General features: G+C 49.1%; 1 protein-coding gene across 1 annotated transcript in view; it reads left to right on the top strand.

Moving 5' to 3' along the window:
• The window catches only part of LOC120941350 (serine/threonine-protein phosphatase 6 regulatory ankyrin repeat subunit B-like), a 148204-nt gene that overhangs the window by 105934 nt on the left and 22630 nt on the right, over positions 1-19640 (top strand). The window contains exons 19-22 of the mRNA XM_040354688.1: positions 6783-6884; positions 10390-10488; positions 13600-13746; positions 16039-16146. Coding sequence (XP_040210622.1) covers positions 6783-6884; positions 10390-10488; positions 13600-13746; positions 16039-16146 — 456 coding nt within the window. The remainder of the gene's footprint in view (positions 1-6782; positions 6885-10389; positions 10489-13599; positions 13747-16038; positions 16147-19640) is intronic.

Raw genomic sequence — 19640 nt, 5'->3', positions numbered from 1 at the left:
TTATCATAAGTGTAAACACAGGACGTGTTCACACAATGGCAGGGCCAATTAACACAGAGAACAGACAGATGGCTGGAGTTGGTGACATTAGCATCTAACAGTATGTGTCCCAACATTATGAATGAGTCATTCTTCCAATTAACCCGTTGAGTTCAGAATCAACAAACAGTAAATAGTTCTTTACAGATATCCTGGAATATATTGTGAATACTAATTACATAATAATCCCATCTCAGGTAGTCCAAGCGGGGGTAAGCGATTTTTCGCGGGCAATAGCTGGTGTTCTGCTGTTGGCGCTTCAATCATCATAGCACCATGATTGGTATGGTGTCAGATTGATTGAAGCACTTTATTTCTTATATTACATTGTAATATAAATGAAATGGTTCAACTCACCATAATGCAGAATCAGTGGGAGCCCTGAGCGTGTCACTTGCTATGTCGCCTGCCACCAGATGAGGAATGTCACTTGCCACGTCACCTGCCAGTGCCACCAGATGAGGAATGCCATGTCACCTGCCTGTGCCACCAGATGAGGAATGCCACGTCACCTGCCTGTGCCACCAGATGAGGAATGCTACTTGCCACGTCCACTGCCTGCCACCAGATGAGGAATGCCACTTGCCACGTCACCTGCCAGTGCCACCAAATGAGGAATGCCACGTCACCTGCCTGTGTCCACCAGATGAGGAATGCCACTTGCCACGTCCACTGCCTGCTACCAGATGAGGACTGCCACTTGTCACGTCACCTGCCAGTGCCACCAGATGAGAAATGCCACGTCACCTGCCTGTGCCACCAGATGAGGAATGCCACGTCACCTGCCTGTGCCACCAGATGAGGAATGCCACTTGCCACATCACCTGCCAGTGCCACCAGATGAGGAATGCCACGTCACCTGCCTGTGCCACCAGATGAGGAATGCCACATCCACTGCCTGCCACCAGATGAGGAATGCCACGTCACCTGCCAGTGCCACCAGATGAGGAATGCCACTTGCCACATCCACTGCCTGCCACTAGATGAGGAATGCCACTTGCCACGTCACCTGCCTGTGCCACTAGATGAGGAATGCCACGTCACCTGCCTGTGCCACCAGATGAGGAATGCCACGTCACCTGCCTGTGCCACCAGATGAGGAATGCCACATCACCTGCCTGTGCCACCAGATGAGGAATGCCACGTCACATGTCTTTGCCACCAGATGAGGAATGCTACTTGCCACGTCCACTGCCTGCCACCAGATGAGGAATGCCACTTGCCACGTCACCTGCCAGTGCCACCAAATGAGGAATGCCACATCACCTGCCTGTGTCCACCAGATGAGGAATGCCACTTGCCACGTCCACTGCCTGCTACCAGATGAGGACTGCCACTTGTCACGTCACCTGCCAGTGCCACCAGATGAGGAATGCCACGTCACCTGCCTGTGCCACCAGATGAGGAATGCCACTTGCCACGTCACCTGCCTGTGCCACCAGATGAGGAATGCCACATCCACTGCCTGCCACCAGATGAGGAATGTCACGTCACCTGCCAGTGCCACCAGATGAGGAATGCCACCGTCCTATACCGCTTCCTATCAGTCTGGATATAGATATCACATATTCCAGCTGCTCTCAAGCACACAACGAGACGAGACTTGTTTGTCTGCTGAACATGGAGGCCCGGATTCAGATACATTATCGTATCTATCGGCGGGCGTAGCGTATCTCAGATACACTACTCCGCCGTAACTTAGGGCGCAAGTTCCTGTAACGGCTACCCAGGTAGTGAGAGGGTATCAGCCGTTGGAGAAGTCATTTTCCCTGGCAAGTTGCGATATGCAGGTACAGCCGGTATATCCCATCCACGAGATCCAGAGAGAGAGTCAGGTTCAGCTGTAAAATGAGCAGAATAGTAATACCATCGAACGCCCTTTCAAGAACGAGACAGGGCTACGTTTTGGTACACATCACACTGTGGGGAAGCTTCAATCACATTCTTTGAGCTAATTACTAAACATTCCTTCATTAACAGAACTCAAACAAAACACCATCACACAATGGTCTCCTTCCAATCCACATCTCTAGACAGACGTTCTGTCTCCGACAAGTACATTCCACACATAAACAGTATTTAGCATACATAACACCTTTACACAAGGGACAATGAAATGTCTAGGAGTCTATGCAATTAACACCTTTCAAAAGAATGTGTCCCCACATTGAATAGCCAACAACTTGTGATATCTCCAGACATCCTGCAAACATGGATTATGATTCACTTGCCACCCCATCTCCTGGCTCAATCTGTGCCCAAAAGTCGCTCTACAATTAACCCTTTGCATGATGATTATAGATGTCCAGGCAGAATACATAGTTCTGTTACAGTTCCGTATTCAGAAAGAACTTGCGCTCTAAGTTACGGCGGCGTAGTGTAAATGTGTCGGCGTAAGCCCGCCTAATTCAAATGTGGATGATGTGGGTGTGTTTTATTTAAATTACTTGTGACCCCCACGTAATTGACGTTTCTTACGAACGGTGCATGCGCCGTCCGTAAACGTTTCCAAGTGCGCATGCTCCAAATTACACCGCAAACTGTCAATGCTTTCGACGTGAACGTAACTTACGCACAGCCCTATTCGCGAACGACTTACGCAAACGACGTAAAATACGACGCTGTTCGTTCGTTTCCGACATCCATACCTAACATAACTTTACGCCGGAAAAAGCCTTACGTAAACGATGTAAAATAATGCGCCGGGCAGACGTACGTTTCTGAATCGGCGTATCTACCTAATTTACATATTCCTCGCGTAAATATACGGAAGCGCCACCTAGCGTCCAGCGTAAATATGCAACTAAGATACGACGGCGTAAGAGACTTACGCTGGTCGGATCTTAGGGAAATCTATGCATAACTGATTCTACGAATCAGGCGCATAGATACGACCCTGCACACTCACAGTTACTTACGACTCAGAGTTAACTCGTATCTGAATCCAGGCCGGAGTGTTTAATAGAACCAAGAATACAATCTTATATACAGTTTAAAGAGGAGGTAACCAGAACATAAATTAACATGAGCTAATTAACTAATCATTTACCCAGACTAGGCGACTCATAGATATGACCTTTCAGGGTAGACGTCACGTCTCCTCGCTCACCTGCTATACAATACACATTATCATAAGTGTAAACACAGGACGTGTTCACACAATGGCAGGGCCAATTAACACAGAGAACAGACAGATGGCTGGAGTTGGTGACATTAGCATCTAACAGTATGTGTCCCAACATTATGAATGAGTCATTCTTCCAATTAACCCGTTGAGTTCAGAATCAACAAACAGTAAATAGTTCTTTACAGATATCCTGGAATATATTGTGAATACTAATTACATAATAATCCCATCTCAGGTAGTCCAAGCGGGGGTAAGCGATTTTTCGCGGGCAATAGCTGGTGTTCTGCTGTTGGCGCTTCAATCATCACAGCACCATGATTGGTATGGTGTCAGATTGATTGAAGCACTTTATTTCTTATATTACATTGTAATATAAATGAAATGGTTCAACTCACCATAATGCAGAATCAGTGGGAGCCCTGAGCGTGTCACTTGCTATGTCGCCTGCCACCAGATGAGGAATGTCACTTGCCACGTCACCTGCCAGTGCCACCAGATGAGGAATGCCATGTCACCTGCCTGTGCCACCAGATGAGGAATGCCACGTCACCTGCCTGTGCCACCAGATGAGGAATGCTACTTGCCACGTCCACTGCCTGCCACCAGATGAGGAATGCCACTTGCCACGTCACCTGCCAGTGCCACCAAATGAGGAATGCCACGTCACCTGCCTGTGTCCACCAGATGAGGAATGCCACTTGCCACGTCCACTGCCTGCTACCAGATGAGGACTGCCACTTGTCACGTCACCTGCCAGTGCCACCAGATGAGAAATGCCACGTCACCTGCCTGTGCCACCAGATGAGGAATGCCACATCCACTGCCTGCCACCAGATGAGGAATGCCACGTCACCTGCCAGTGCCACCAGATGAGGAATGCCACTTGCCACATCCACTGCCTGCCACTAGATGAGGAATGCCACTTGCCACGTCACCTGCCTGTGCCACCAGATGAGGAATGCCACGTCACCTGCCTGTGCCACCAGATGAGGAATGCCACGTCACCTGCCTGTGCCACCAGATGAGGAATGCCACATCACCTGCCTGTGCCACCAGATGAGGAATGCCACGTCACATGTCTGTGCCACCAGATGAGGAATGCTACTTGCCACGTCCACTGCCTGCCACCAGATGAGGAATGCCAATTGCCACGTCACCTGCCAGTGCCACCAAATGAGGAATGCCACATCACCTGCCTGTGTCCACCAGATGAGGAATGCCACTTGCCACGTCCACTGCCTGCTACCAGATGAGGACTGCCACTTGTCACGTCACCTGCCAGTGCCACCAGATGAGGAATGCCACGTCACCTGCCTGTGCCACCAGATGAGGAATGCCACTTGCCACGTCACCTGCCAGTGCCACCAGATGAGGAATGCCACGTCACCTGCCTGTGCCACCAGATGAGGAATGCCACATCCACTGCCTGCCACCAGATGAGGAATGCCACGTCACCTGCCAGTGCCACCAGATGAGGAATGCCACTTGCCACGTCCACTGCCTGCCACTAGATGAGGAATGCCACTTGCCACGTCACCTGCCTGTGCCACCAGATGAGGAATGCCACGTCACCTGCCTGTGCCACCAGATGAGGAATGCCACATCCACTGCCTGCTACCAGATGAGGAATGCCACGTCACCTGCCAGTGCCACCAGATGAGGAATGCCACTTGCCACGTCCACTGCCTGCCACTAGATGAGGAATGCCACTTGCCACGTCACCTGCCTGTGCCACCAGATGAGGAATGCCACGTCACCTGCCTGTGCCACCAGTTGAGGAATGCCACGTCACCTGCCTGTGCCACCAGATGGGGAATGCCACATCACCTGCCTGTGCCACCAGATGAGGAATGCCACGTCACCTGCCTGTGCCACCAGATGAGGAATGCTACTTGCCACGTCCACTGCCTGCCACCAGATGAGGAATGCCACTTGCCACGTCACCTGCCAGTGCCACCAAATGAGGAATGCCACATCACCTGCCTGTGTCCACCAGATGAGGAATGCCACTTGCCACGTCCACTGCCTGCTACCAGATGAGGACTGCCACTTGTCACGTCACCTGCCAGTGCCACCAGATGAGGAATGCCACGTCACCTGCCTGTGCCACCAGATGAGGAATGCCACTTGCCACGTCACCTGCCAGTGCCACCAGATGAGGAATGCCACGTCACCTGCCTGTGCCACCAGATGAGGAATGCCACATCCACTGCCTGCCACCAGATGAGGAATGCCACGTCACCTGCCAGTGCCACCAGATGAGGAATGCCACTTGCCACGTCCACTGCCTGCCACTAGATGAGGAATGCCACTTGCCACGTCACCTGCCTGTGCCACCAGATGAGGAATGCCACGTCACCTGCCTGTGCCACCAGATGAGGAATGCCACGTCACCTGCCTGTGCCACCAGATGGGGAATGCCACTTGACACATCACCTGCCATTGCCACCAGACGTGGATTGTCACTGCATTGGTAGTACAGTGGTCCTTGAGTGAGGGCAGGAGAGCGGAGATGCAGGGCTGGCGGTGAGAGATGTGAGCTCTCTGCTCCTCGCCGCACCTCCGACATTCCGCATGCTGTGAGGGGGGGAAGAGCGGTGATGCTAGGCGGGCGGAGAGACATGATGTCATCTCTCTGCTCCTCGCCGCACCTCCGATATTCCGCACGCTGTGAGGGGGGAAGAGCGGTGATGCTAGTCGGGCGGAGAGACATGATGTCATCTCTCTGCTCCCCGCCGCACCTCCGACATTCCGCACGCTGTGAGGGGGAAAAGCGGTGATGCTAGGTGGACAGAGAGACATGATGTCATCTCTCTGATGCCCGCTGCACCTCCGACATTCCTCATGCTGTGAGGGGGGGAAGAGCGGTGATGCTAGGCGGGCGGAGAGACATGATGTCATCTCTCTGCTCCTCGCCGCACCTCCGATATTCCGCACGCTGTGAGGGGGGAAGAGCGGTGATGCTAGTCGGGCGGAGAGACATGATGTCATCTCTCTGCTCCCCGCCGCACCTCCGACATTCCGCACGCTGTGAGGGGGGAAAAGCGGTGATGCTAGGTGGACAGAGAGACATGATGTCATCTCTCTGATCCCCGCTGCACCTCCGACATTCCGCACGCTGTGAAGGGGGGGGAGAGCGGTGATGCTAGGCAGGCGGAGAGACAAGATGTCATCTCTCTGCTCCCCACCGCACCTCCGACATTCCGCATGCTGTGAGGGGGGAAGAGCAGTGACGATAGGTGGGGGCGGAGAGAGATGTCATCTCTGCTCGCCAGCGCGCTTCTCTCATCCGCCCGCCCGCCTGTCTGATCCACCGGGCTCTAACCTGCCCGCCTTACAATGTTATGCTGCCCGCTGCGGCCCGGCTGCAGAGACGCTGCGGCCCGGTAGTGGGCCGCGGCCCGGGGGTTGACGACCCCTGCCTTATACCTCTACATAGAGAGATAGGGAGTCTCTGGCTTCAAAGCCCAAAACCAAGCCTTCCTGGCAGGATCACCAGGGCCTATTTTCGAAATAATAATAATATTTGAGATGTCGGCCATTGTGTTTACATGGAATGTAGCCGTATTATAACCTGGCCTGCGTCTCCTGACTGTTTTCCTGTCTGTATTTCCAGACCAATGACTCCACCCCCCTGCACCTGGCAGCAGCGGGGGGCCACGCGGGTGTTGTGAAGGTGTTGCTGGAGACCGGAGCGTCAGCATCTGATGAAGATGCGGTAAGTCTGGTGTGGGACCCTCTGCAAGGGGAAAGATTTCTGTCCCCAGAGTTCACCTTTAAATGATCGTTATTTGCTGTGATTTATTTGTCAATTTACGAAAAGTGATCACACAGGTAACATTCTGCTAGCTCTTATCAGAGGTTATCGGTATGTTATGCAGAGTGCAGGGGTCAGGAATAACTACCACAGATGACAGGGGTCAGGAGTGACTAAGACAGACTAATGGGGTCAGGAGTAACTAACACAGAGTGCAGGGTCAGGAGTAGCTAATGCAGAGGTCAGGAGTAACTAACACTAAGTGCAAAGGTCAGGAGTAACTAATGCAGGGGTCAGGAGTAGCTAACACATAGTGCAGGTTCAGAAGTAACTAATACAGAGCGCAGGGTTCAGAAGTAAGTAAGATAGATAGCCGGATTCAGAAAGACTTACGACGGCGTATCAGTGGATACGCCGTCGTAAGTCCGAATGCGCACCGTCGTATCTTTGCGCGCGTTCTTAAAATGAGATACGCCTCACTGTTGCTAAGATACGACCGACGTACGTCTCCTACGCTGTCGTATCTTATGTGCACATTTACGCTGGCCGCTAGAGGCGTGTACGTGGATTTACGCGTCGAATATGTAAATGAGCAAGATACGCCGATTCACGAACGTATGTACGCCCGTCGGAGTAAGCTACGCCGTTTACGTAAGACATACGCGGGCGTAAAGATAAACCACCAAAAAGATGGCGCAGCCCATGCAAGGTATGGACGACGGAACAGCCGTCGTATTTTACATCGTTTGCGTAAGCGTACGTGAATGGGGCTGGGCGTAGGTTACGTTCACGCCGAAAGCATTGAGCCAACGTTGTTACGTAGGGAGTATTTGCGACGTGATTCTGAGCATGCGCGCGCATGCGCCGTACAAACGGCCCTCATTTACATGGTGTCACGGTTAATTTAAATGTAGCCCGCCCACTACCTTCCTACTTTGAATTAGGCGGGGTTACGCCGGCCCATTTGCGCTACGCCAACGTAACTTACGGAGCAAGTGCTTTGTGAATACTGGCCTTGCCTCACTATGTTACGTCGGTGTAGTGCAAATGGGATGCGATATGCCGGCCAAAAGATATGCCATTGTATCTGAATCTGGCCCAGAGAGTACAGGGGTCAGGAGTGACTACCACAGAGTGCAGGGGTCAGAAATAACTAACACAGAGTGCAGGCTTCAGAAGTAAGGCAGAGTGCAGGGGTCAGGATTGACTAACACAGAGTGCAGAGGTCTGGAGTGACTAACACAGAGTGCAGAGTTCAGAAGTAAGACAGAGCGCGGGGGTCAGGAGTAACTAAGACAGAGCGCGGGGGTCAGGAGTAACTAAGGCAGAGTGCAGGGGTCAGGAGTAACTAAGGCAGAGTGCAGGGGTCAGGAGTAACTAAGGCAGAGTGCAGGGGTCAGGAGTAACTAAGGCAGAGTGCAGGGGTCAGGAGTAACTAAGGCAGAGTGCAGGGATCAGGAGTAACTAAGGCAGAGTGCAGGGGTCAGGAGTAGCTAAGGCAGAGTGCAGGGATCAGAAGTAGATAAGACAGAGCTCAGGGGTAACTAAGGCAGAGTGCATGGGTCAGGAGTAACTAAGGCAGAGTGCAGGGGTCAGGAGTAACTAAGGCAGAGTGCAGGGGTCAGGAGTAACTAATGCATAGTGCAGGATTCAGAAGTAAGACAGAGCGCAGGGGTCAGGAGTAACTAAGGCAGAGTGCAGGGATCAGGAGTAACTAAGGCAGAGTGCAGGGGTCAGGAGTAGCTAAGGCAGAGTGCAGGGATCAGGAGTAACTAATGCAGAGTGCAGGGTCAGGAGTAACTAATGCAGAGTGCAGGGTCAGGAGTAGCTAATGCAATGTCAGGAGTAACTAATGCAATGTCAGGAGTAACTAATGCAGAGTGCAGGGTTCAGGAGTAGCTAATGCAGGGTCAGAAGTAACTAACACTGAGTGCAAATGTCAGGAGTAACTAATGCAGAGGTCAGGAGTAGCTAGTGCAGGGGTCAGGAGTAGTTAGTTATTTCTGACTTCAGCACTTTGCACTAAGAGTCTAGAGCAGGGGTCCTCAAACTAAGGCCCGCGGGCCGGATCCGGCCCGCCAGTGTGATTTGCCCGGCCCCTGGACTGCCCCATTAATATCTGCTACTTTTTATCACACAAGATGAGAAACATGACAGGACAAAAGGCGGGTCTTTTGAGTTAAGCAGCGGGGCGGTTTCAGCAATCAAACACCTGCCTTTCACTAGCAAAGCCCCGCTCCTTTGTCCGGATTTGCCATGCTTTGCGTCTTGTGTGATTGAGGTAGCAGAGAGGCGGAGTGCTGGGATGTTATAGAAGGGGCAGCAGTGTAATATCGATGGGGGGGGATCTGTGATAGGGTGGGAGATTTGTGATGGGGAGGCCTGTTATGGGGGGCTATGTGAGGAGAGGAGTTTGTGTTGGGTGGGCTTTATGATGGGGAGGATCTGATATGGGGGGGACCTGATATGGGGGCTTTTTGATGGGGGAAATCTGTGATGGAGAGGAGTCTGTGATGGGGGATCTGTTATGGGGGGTCTATGATGGGGTGTTCTGTTATTGAGGGCTTTGTGATGGAGAGGAGTTTTTGTTGGGGGGCTTTATGATGGGGAGGATCTGTTATGGGTTTTTTTTTATGGAGAGGAGTTTGTGGTTGGGGGTAGGTTATTGGGGGCTTTGTGATATAGAGGAGTTTGTGTTGGGAGGGCTTGTGATGGGGGGCCTAATATGGGGGAATCTGATGGGGGAGGAATCTGTAATGGGGTGGTTCCGTGATGAGGGGGGTCTGTGTTGTAGAGGGGTTCTGTGATGAGGGGAGTCTGTGAAATACTAATATGTTTATTAAAATTGTTCTTTATTTTAAATATTGTATTGTTTTTTTTTCCTGTTTTTTTAAACTATAGTCCGGCCCCCCAACAGTCTGAGGGACCGTGAACTGGCCCCCTGTTTAAAAAGTTTGCGGACCCCTGGTCTAGAGGTTCAGGGTAACCAATAGAAATCGCCTCATATGTGCAAAAATGCCCCCAGAAAATGCAGCCATTCAAGGTCAAGATGAAATACAGTAATACCTTGGTTTGAGAGTAACTTGGTTTGAGAGCGTTTAGCAAGACAAGCAAAATGCTTTAATACATTTTGCCTTGATATACAAGCGATGTCTTGATATAAGAGTAGCGTCATGTCACAACTGAGTATATAAAAGAGAAGAGAGGAGCCTCTAAGTGTAGCAATATGGTTACATTTATTGAAGGTGCAACATTTAGCAACTTATTGCTACACTTAGAGGCACCTCTCTTCTCTTTTATACCCTGTAAAACAAAATGTTTTGATATACAAGCGCTTTGGATGACAAGCATGTTTCTGGAACGAATCGCAATCCAAGGTTTCTCTGTAACACTTACTGATAAAAATGGATTCATTACAAATAAAGACATTCAATAATGAAGAGTTCTCTTATTTCCTGTGTGGCAGGAGGGGATGTCTGCTATCCACCTGGCTGCCAAGAATGGGCACATCAATGTTCTAGAAGCGCTAAAGGGCTGCGTCTCCTTCCGTCTCACCAGCACCAAGGTAAAGTCCCGGCATGGGGGGGGGATCTACTATATGTGATGTAAATCTGATCTTCATTCTCACACAATTGTACAGTTTCCTCTTCTGTACTGATCTCGTCTTACTCTGATTCCCCTGCAGAGGCGTTGCTAGGGGGGTGCGGTCCGCACCGGGTGACACCCGCTAGAGAGGTGACACCATTCCATTTTTTTTAGCTGACATACCCAGCCTGCCCTGTGCAATCCCAGCCTGCCCTGTACCACCCCAGCCTACTCTGTGCCACCCCAGCCTGCCCTGTACCACCCCAGCCTGCCCTGTATCACCCCAGCCTGCCCTGTACCACCCCAAACAGCCCTGTACCACCCCATCCTGCCCTGTACCACCCCAGCCTGCCCTGTACCACCCAGCCTGCCCTGTGCCGCCACAGCCTGCCCTGTACCACCACAGCCTGCCCTGTACCACCCCAAACTTTCCCATGCCACCCCAACTTGCCCTGTGCCACCCTAACTTGCCCTGTACCACCCCAACCTGTGCAATGCCACCCTAACTTGCCCTGTACCACCCCAACCTTTCCCATGCCATCCCAACTTGCCCTATGCCACCCTAACTTGCACTATACCACCCCAACCTGCCCTGTACCACCCTAACTTGCCCTATACCACTCCAACCTGTCCTATGCAACCCTAAGTTGCCCTATACCACCCCAAACTACCCTATATCACCCCAACATGCCCTATACCACCTTAACCTGTCCTATACCACCCCACTACACCAACCTGCCACTATACCACTCTATACTACCCTAACCTGCCACTATACTATCATTTACAGGGGCTGGTTTGGGGTGCGCCCCCCGTGCGCTGCCTGCTTGGTGCTGGGCAGCCTATACAGAGGGGGGGAGACACCATGTTTTACCGCACCGGGTGACACCAACCCTAGTGACGCCACTGTTCCCCTGCACACTCTGAGCTCTGAATCTTGTGTTTGGTTTAGGCTCCATTTCCACTAGTGCGACGTGTCATGCGACTTTGGGCGCATAAAGCCGCAGGATAAGTCACAGCCCATTGATTTCAATTGGCACCCATTTCCATCTATGCGACTTAAAGTTGCCGCGACTTTTAACCACTTAAGACCCGGACCAAAATGCAGGTAAAGGACCCGGCCAGGTTTTGCGATTCCGCACTGCGTCGCTTTAACTGACAATTGCGTGGTCGTGCGACGTGGCTCCCAAACAAAATTGGCGTCCTTTTTTCCCCACAAATAGAGCTTTCTTTTGGTGGTATTTGATCACCTCTGCGGTTTTTATTTTTTGCGCTATAGACAAAAATAGAGCGACAATTTTGAAAAAAAATCAATATTTTTTACTTTTTGCTATAATAAATTTCCTCAGTTTAGGCCGATACGTATTCTTCTACATATTTTTCGTAAAAAAATCGCAATAAGCGTTTATCGATTGGTTTGCGCAAAATTTATAGCGTTTACAAAATAGGGGATAGTTTTATTGCATTTTTATTAATTATTTTTTTTACTACTAATGGCGGCGATCAGCGATTTTTTTCGTGACTGCGGCATTATGGTGGACACTTCGGACAATTTTGACACATTTTTGGGACCATTTTTAATTTTCACAGCAAAAAATACATTAAAAATGCATTGTTTACTGTGAAAATGACAATTGCAATTTGGGAGTTAACCACTAGGGGGCGCTGAAGGGGTTAAGTGTGACCTCATATGTGTTTCTAACTGTAGGGGGCGGGGCTGGGCGTGTGACATCATTGATCGTGTTTCCCTATATTAGGAAACACACGATCAATGACAGCGCCACAGTGAAGAAGAACGGGGAAGCTGTGTTTACACACAGCTCTCCCCGTTCTTCAGCTCCAGGACTCCAGCGGCGATTGGGTTCGCGGGTCCCACGGTCACGGAGCTTCGGACTGGGTCGCGCCCGTGACCCACGGCTGGGCACTTAAAGAGGACGTACAGGTACGTGCTTGTGCCCAGCTGTGCCATTCTGCCGACGTATATGTGCAGGAGGCGGTCCTTAAGTGGTTAAAAAGGTAGTATGTAACACAGAGATCATAGGTCAGTGATATGTTAAGCAGATCGCAGGGGTTAGTAGTAGTTAGTGCAGAGTTCAGAAGTGGGTGGTGTAACGGCACCCCAAATGGGACAGGATATTCCATTGCTAAACACAAGGCAGCTACCGACACACCACAGTCAGGCAAACACGACCCATACGAATCCCCCCAGTCAGGCAAACGAACCCCAATAACGAGACACAGCTCTGTTTGAGGTTCAACAGGAAAGTGACCCTTTATTGAGAAATACAGCTCTTATATACAATTAGGATACTGCAGCAACCAAATAAACAATGACCCCACTCCACCCACAACATCACACAATGGTTACCTAATGAGCCCCAATACACATATTTTAGTAGACATCCTGACTCCGGCTCTGACCTAATTTACATGAGCTAATTAACTACAACGGATGATTCATACACCTGACCTTTAGGCTGTCTGTTAACTCACAATACACATTTATCACAGGACTCCTTCACACAATACAGGGTCAATTAGCACAAGCCACAATGAAAGATCCTCAGAAGCCATCCTAGATTAATTTACATCACACCAGACAGACAGGTGGGCTGCAGTCCAAGACATATTCTGCATGTCCATTATTTTCTGGCTCAATCTGTGCCCAAAAGTGACTCCCGTTACAGGTAGTATTTAATACAGTGCATGTGTGCACTACGTGAATGCACGGGTGAGTAGAATGTAATGCAGAATGCAGATATCATTAGTAAGTAATGCAGAGTGCAGCGGTCAGTAGTAAATTACACAGAGTGCAGGGGTCAGTAGTAAATTACACAGAGTGCAGGGGTCAGTAGTAAATTACACAGAGTGCAGGGGTCAGTAGTAAATTACACAGAGTGCAGGGATCAGTAGTAAGTAACGAGTTCAGGGGTCTGTGGAATAAAACACGGAGTGCAATAAAACAGAATAAAATATAATAGTGTAGACAACAGTAGTAAGTAATGCAGAGTGCAGGGTACAGTAGTAAATTACACAGATTCTTTTTTAATAAAATTGTACCAAATGCCAACCACATCTTTCCTCCTTCCAGACCGGACTCACGGCTCTCCACATCGCCGCTCATTATGGCCAACTGGATTTTGTGCGGGAAATGTTAACAAAGGTTCCGGCTACAATGCAGAGCGAGCCTCCGAAGTCCGCTGTGGAGATGTTCCACCTGAAGGAACATGGCGGAGAGGTAAGACACGGAAACATTACTGCTTAACAAAAGCTCTCAATAGACACGTGCAATTCCTTTAGTTCCGAATTTTGACAAATTTGTTAATTCCAAATTTTTTAATTTTCTGATTTCCGAATTTTAGAATTCCAAATTTCCAAATTTTGGAAATTCGGAAATGTAAAAATTTCGTAATTTCTAAAATTTGAAAATTTTGTAATTTCTAAAATTTGAAAATTTCGTAATTTCTAAAATTTGAAAATTTCGTAATTTCTAAAATTTGAAAATTTCGTCATTTCGAAAATTTGAAAATTCAGAATTTCGAAATTTCTAAAATTCTGAATTTAAAAATTTCTAAAATTCTGAATTTAAAAATTTCTAAAATTCTGAATTTAAACATTTCTAAAATTCTGAATTTAAAAATTTCCAAAATTCTGAATTTAAAAATTTCCAAAATTCTGAATTCAAAAATTTCCAAAATTCTGAATTTAAAAATTCAGAAATCGGTAATTCCAAAATTCACAATTCGAAAATTTTCGAATTTCTGAATCTTGGAATTTCCTAATTCCAAATGTTCAAATTTCCAAATTTAGAAATTCAGAATTCCCAAATTATCAGAATTTCCGAAAGAAGCTAAAAAAAACGAATGAAACAAAAATTAACAAATTTTTCGGCAGTGCACATGTCTATCTCTCAATCCATCGAGCTGCAATGGTCATTAAGTGGGTTGTAAACCCTCGTGTTTTTTCACCTTAATGCTTCCTATGCTTCCAGATTCCGATAAGGCCCAGGCCCACAGACCCCCGACAACCACCAGCCAGGGTTGTTGGGAAGAGGCCCTTGTCCCTCTCAACATTTGGGCAAGGTGCTTTGGGGTGGGGGCGGGGTGGGGGGCGCAGAGCCTTATATTATTGGTAATAGTGTGATATGAGAATAAGAGTGAGTGGGAAGTTATATTGGAGGAATAGGAAGGGTCTTATATAGAACAGATGGAGAGTAGACTAATATGTGTCATAAGGGCAAGGCCGATCCACCCTATAGGCTCACTATGCAAGCAGCTTAGGGCCCCGCAAAGCTGCAGGGTGCTCCCCAAATTACTAGAGGCCCCGCCTGGTGAGAAGTCATTTTTGGCCCCTCACCCCCTCTTCTCAACTTGCTGGCTGCATGGGAGAAGAGGTAAGAAGTCAGCACCCCCGCCTTCTCACTTTAATGTAAGATGTCAGTTCCGATGTCAATATTTAATGTGACATGTCACTGTCGGCAGTGCCCCCCACTTCTCAACTTTAATGTGACATATCATTTTGCTTAGGGCCCCAGGGAGGTCAGGATCGGCACTGCATAAGGGTAACAGATTAGTAAGAGGAGAATGAGTAGGAAAACATTTTTTTCATTTGTTTTTTTTTGTTTGTTTTTTTAGTTCTGTTCCTTTTTTGACTATGGATTACATAAAAAGGCAAGCAAGACAATATTACCTAAAGAGAGATTTGCTTGTCCCAACAGTATGTATGTATTGTTTAACCACTTAAGACCCGGACCAAAATGCTGCTAAAGGAAACCTTGCCCCTTTTTGCGATTCGGAACTGTGTCAGACGTTTACAAACGTTTACACACGGCTCTCCCCGTTCATCAGCTCCGGGGACCGATCGCCGCACTCCAGCGGCGATCGGGTCCGCGGGACACGCGGTCCCGGAGCTTCGGACCAGGTCGCGGGAGCGCGCCGCGGGCGCGCGCCCGCGACCCACGGCTGGGTACTAGTACAGGACGTACCTGTACGTACATGTGCCCAGCCGTGCCATTCTGCCGACGTATATATGTGCAGGAGGCGGTCCTTAAGTGGTTAAGTTATCAGTGACAGTGGCGGAGCGTGGGTTGTCAGCGCCTGGGGCGAGGCAAGTAATCTGCGCCCCCCCCCCCCCCCGACCCATGGACTTGCCTATTTTCAGCTAGCTCCATTCTGGTCACATAATCCACTGTGTGAAACAGCAGTGGCTGTAGGGAAGAGGAGAGCATGCTTGATAATGACTGGTAAAGCCTGGAGTGGTGACATCATGCATATGTTCCTATGTCCCATCTTTTGTTGGTGCTCCCTCCTCTCCACACTCGTGACAGCCTCCCTCTAAATTTTGCTCCCGGGGCGGTGGCCCCCCTCGCACTCCCCATGCTACGCCACTGATCACTGAACCATCTGGTCCAAACCTATCATGTAAAAGTTTGGCGGGGTCCATAGGGGAAGAACAGGTAGGAGAGGTGAAGTGGTGACATTTCCTATTTCTAACCAATATGAGAATTGATTTCTGTTATTCTCTGCTGCAGTCTGGATACACTCCGTTGCACATGGCTTCCCAATCCGGCCATGAAAGTCTTGTACGGCTTTTGCTGAACTGCCCAGGAATTCAGGTTGATGCTGCGACCAGCCGGCAGGTAACACCACACTTAAAACAAAAAAAAGTAAACTGTCTTTACTAATTTAACCACTTTCATACCAGGCATTTTCACCCCCTTCCTGCCCAGGCCAATTTTCAGCTTTCAGTGCTGTCATACTTTGAATGAGAATTGTGCGGTCATGCGACTTTGTACCCAAATTAATTTTGATTATTTTTTTTCCCCCATAAATAGAATTTTCTTTTGGTGGTATTTGATCACCTCTGCGGTTCTTATTTTTTTGCGCTATGAACAACAAAAAAAAGAGAGACAATTTTGAAAAAAAGAAACACAATATTTATTACTTTTTGCTATAATAAATATCCCAATTTTTAAAAAAACATTTTTTTCCCCTCAGGTTAGGCCGATACGTATTAAGCGTATAGTGATTGGAATGTGCAAAAGTTATAGGCCCAGATTCTTGTCCACTGGGCGTATCTCTGCGGCGGCGTAACATATCCGATTTACGTTACGCCGCCGCAAGTTTTTCAGGCAAGTGCTTTATTCACAAAGCACTTGCCTGTAAAGTTGCGGCGGCGTAGCGTAAATCACGCGGCGGAATTCAAATTTGGCGGGTAGGGGGCGTGTATCATTTAAATGAAGCGCGTCCCTGCGCCGAACGAACTGCGCATGCGCCGTCCGTAAAATATCCCAGTGTGCATTGCTCCAAATGACGTCGCAAGGACGTCATTGGTTTCGACGTGAACGTAAATGACGTCCAGCCCCATTCACGGACGACTTACGCAAACAACTTAACTTTTTAAAATTTTGACGCGGGAACGACGGCCATACTTAACATTGGCTGCGCCTCATATAGCAGGGGCAACTATACGCCGGGAAAAGCCTAACGTAAACGTTGTAACTTTACTGCGTCGGCCGCGCGTACGTTTGGGAATTCGCGTATCTAGCCAATTTGCATACTCAACGGGGAATCCGACGGAAGCACCACCTAGCAGTCAAAAAAAAAATTGCAGTTACGATCCGACGGCGTAAGAGACTTACACCTGTCGGATCTAATGGATATCTATGCGTAACTGATTCTAAGAATCAGTCGCATAGATACGACGGCCCAGATTAGGACTTATGACGGCGTACATGGCGCTGCGCCGTCGTAAGTCCTATGAGAATCTGAGCCATAACGTCTACGAAAGAGGGGATAGAATTATGGCACTTTTATTATTTTAATTTTTTTACTAGTAATGGCGGCGATCTGCAATTTTTGTCAGGACTGCGATATTGCGGCGGACAGTTCGGACACTTTTGACACTATTTTGGGACCATTCACATTTATACAGCGAACAGTCCTATAAATATGCACTGATTACTGTATTAATGTGACTGGCAGGGAAGGGGTTAACACTAGGGGTTAAATGTGTTCCCTGGGAGTGATTCTAACTGTGGGGGAGGGGAACTGACTGGGGGAGGAGACCGATCTGTGTCCCCATCTCCTCTCTCCCTGACAGGACGTGAATCTCTGTGTTTACACACACACAGAGCTCCACGTCCCTGCTTTGTGAAGAGCAATCGCGGGTGCCCGTGCCACGTAAATTTCGATGGTCGTTCCGACGTCCATACCTTAACATGACTTACCCCTGCTTTATGAGGGGTAAAGTTACGCCGGTCGTACGCCTTATGTAAACAGTGGGGTAGATTCACGTAGCTGCGCTTCCTCTTACGGCGGCACAGCGTATCGTCTTTACGCTACGCCTGCGTAACTTACAGGAGCAAGTGCAGTATTCACAAAGCACTTGCTCCGTAAGTTGCGGCGGCGTAGCGTAAATGGGGCCGGCGTAAGCGCGCGTAAATGTGGAAGGGGGGGCGTGTTTTATGTAAATGTATGATTACCTGACGTAATTGACGTTTTTTACGGACGGCGCATGCGCCGTCCGTGTACATATCCCAGTGTGCATTGCTTCCAAGTACGGCGCAACAACGTATTGGTTTCGACGTGAACTTAAATTACGTCCAGCCCTATTCGCGAACGACTTACGCAAACGACGTAAAATATTCAAATTTCGAAGCGGGAACGACGTCCATACTTAACATTGGCTGCGCCTCCTAATAGCAGAAACAACCTTATGCCGAAAAAGCCTTACGTAAACGACGTAAATAATGTGCGCCGGGCGTACATACGTTGGTGAATCGGCGCATCTAGGTAATTAGCATATTCTACGCCGACAACAACGGAAGCGCCCCTAGCGGCCAGCGTCAGAATGCACCCTAAGATACAACGGCGTAAGAGACTTATGCCAGTCGTATCTTAGGCTAATGTCGGAGTATCTAGCTTTCTGAATACAGAAAGTAGATACGCCGGCGCAGATTTTAATTTACACGGCGTATCTATGGATACGCCGGCGTAAATTCTCTCTGAATCCGGGCCAGTGTATATTAATACGCCGGGCGCAAGTACGTTCGTGAATCGGCGTATCTAGGTCATTTGCATATTTATAATGGGAACGCCGAATGCGTCCAGCGTAACTATGCGCCCACGATACGCCGGCGTAGGCAAGTTACATCGGACGGCTGAAGCCATGTTTTTGGACGTATCTCGCTTTGTGAATCGGCGCAAAGATGCGAAGGCGCACATTTGAAATTACGGCGGCGTATCTGGAGATACGCCAACGTAAATGCTTTCTGAATCTGGCCCCAGGAGTGTCTGTCTCCTGGTTCCCTGGTATTCTCATTGGTTCCTCCAACCAATCTCAATGTCACTATAGGACTCAGTAGAGATGTGGAAGTCTGCAGGAGGAACCACTGAGTGCATTGGAGGACCAGGAGATAGACAGTCCTAAGGCCCCGTACACACGAGAGGATCTATCCGCTGGGATTTATCCGCAGATCAGTTCCAGCGGATAGATCCTGTGGTGTGTACGGCCCAGCGGATATTTATCCGCGGATATTTTTCGGGCCGATGGATTTCCAGCGGATAAAAATTTCTTAGCATGCTAAGAAATCTATCCGCTGGAATCCTGTCCAGCGGATTGATCCGGTGGTCCAAAAACATGGCTTCAGCCATCCGATGTAACTTGCCTACGCCGGCGTATCGTGGGCGCATAGTTACGCTGGACGCATTCGGCGTTCCCATTATAAATATGCAAATGACCTAGATACGCCGATTCACGAACGTACTTGCGCCCGGCATATTAATATACACTGGCCCGGATTCAGAGAGAATTTACGCCGGCGTATCCATAGATACGCCGCGTAAATTCAAATCTGCGCCGGCGTATCTACTTTCTGTATTCAGAAAGCTAGATATGCCGACATTAGCCTAAGATACGACTGGCATAAGTCTCTTACGCCGTCGTATCTTAGGGTGCATTCTCACGCTGGCCGCTAGGGGCGCTTCCGTTGTTGTCGGCGTAGAATATGCTAATTACCTAGATACGCCGATTCACAAACGTACGTACGCCCGGCGCAATTTATTTACGTCGTTTACGTTAGGCTTTTTCGGCGTAAGGTTGTTCCTGCATGATTCGACGCATGCGTGGAAG

Source organism: Rana temporaria, chromosome 5 (genome assembly GCF_905171775.1).
Source record: "Rana temporaria chromosome 5, aRanTem1.1, whole genome shotgun sequence".
NCBI lineage: Eukaryota > Metazoa > Chordata > Amphibia > Anura > Ranidae > Rana > Rana temporaria.
Note: the sequence above shows the minus strand (reverse complement) of the source record. Positions and strands in the feature narration are given on the sequence as shown.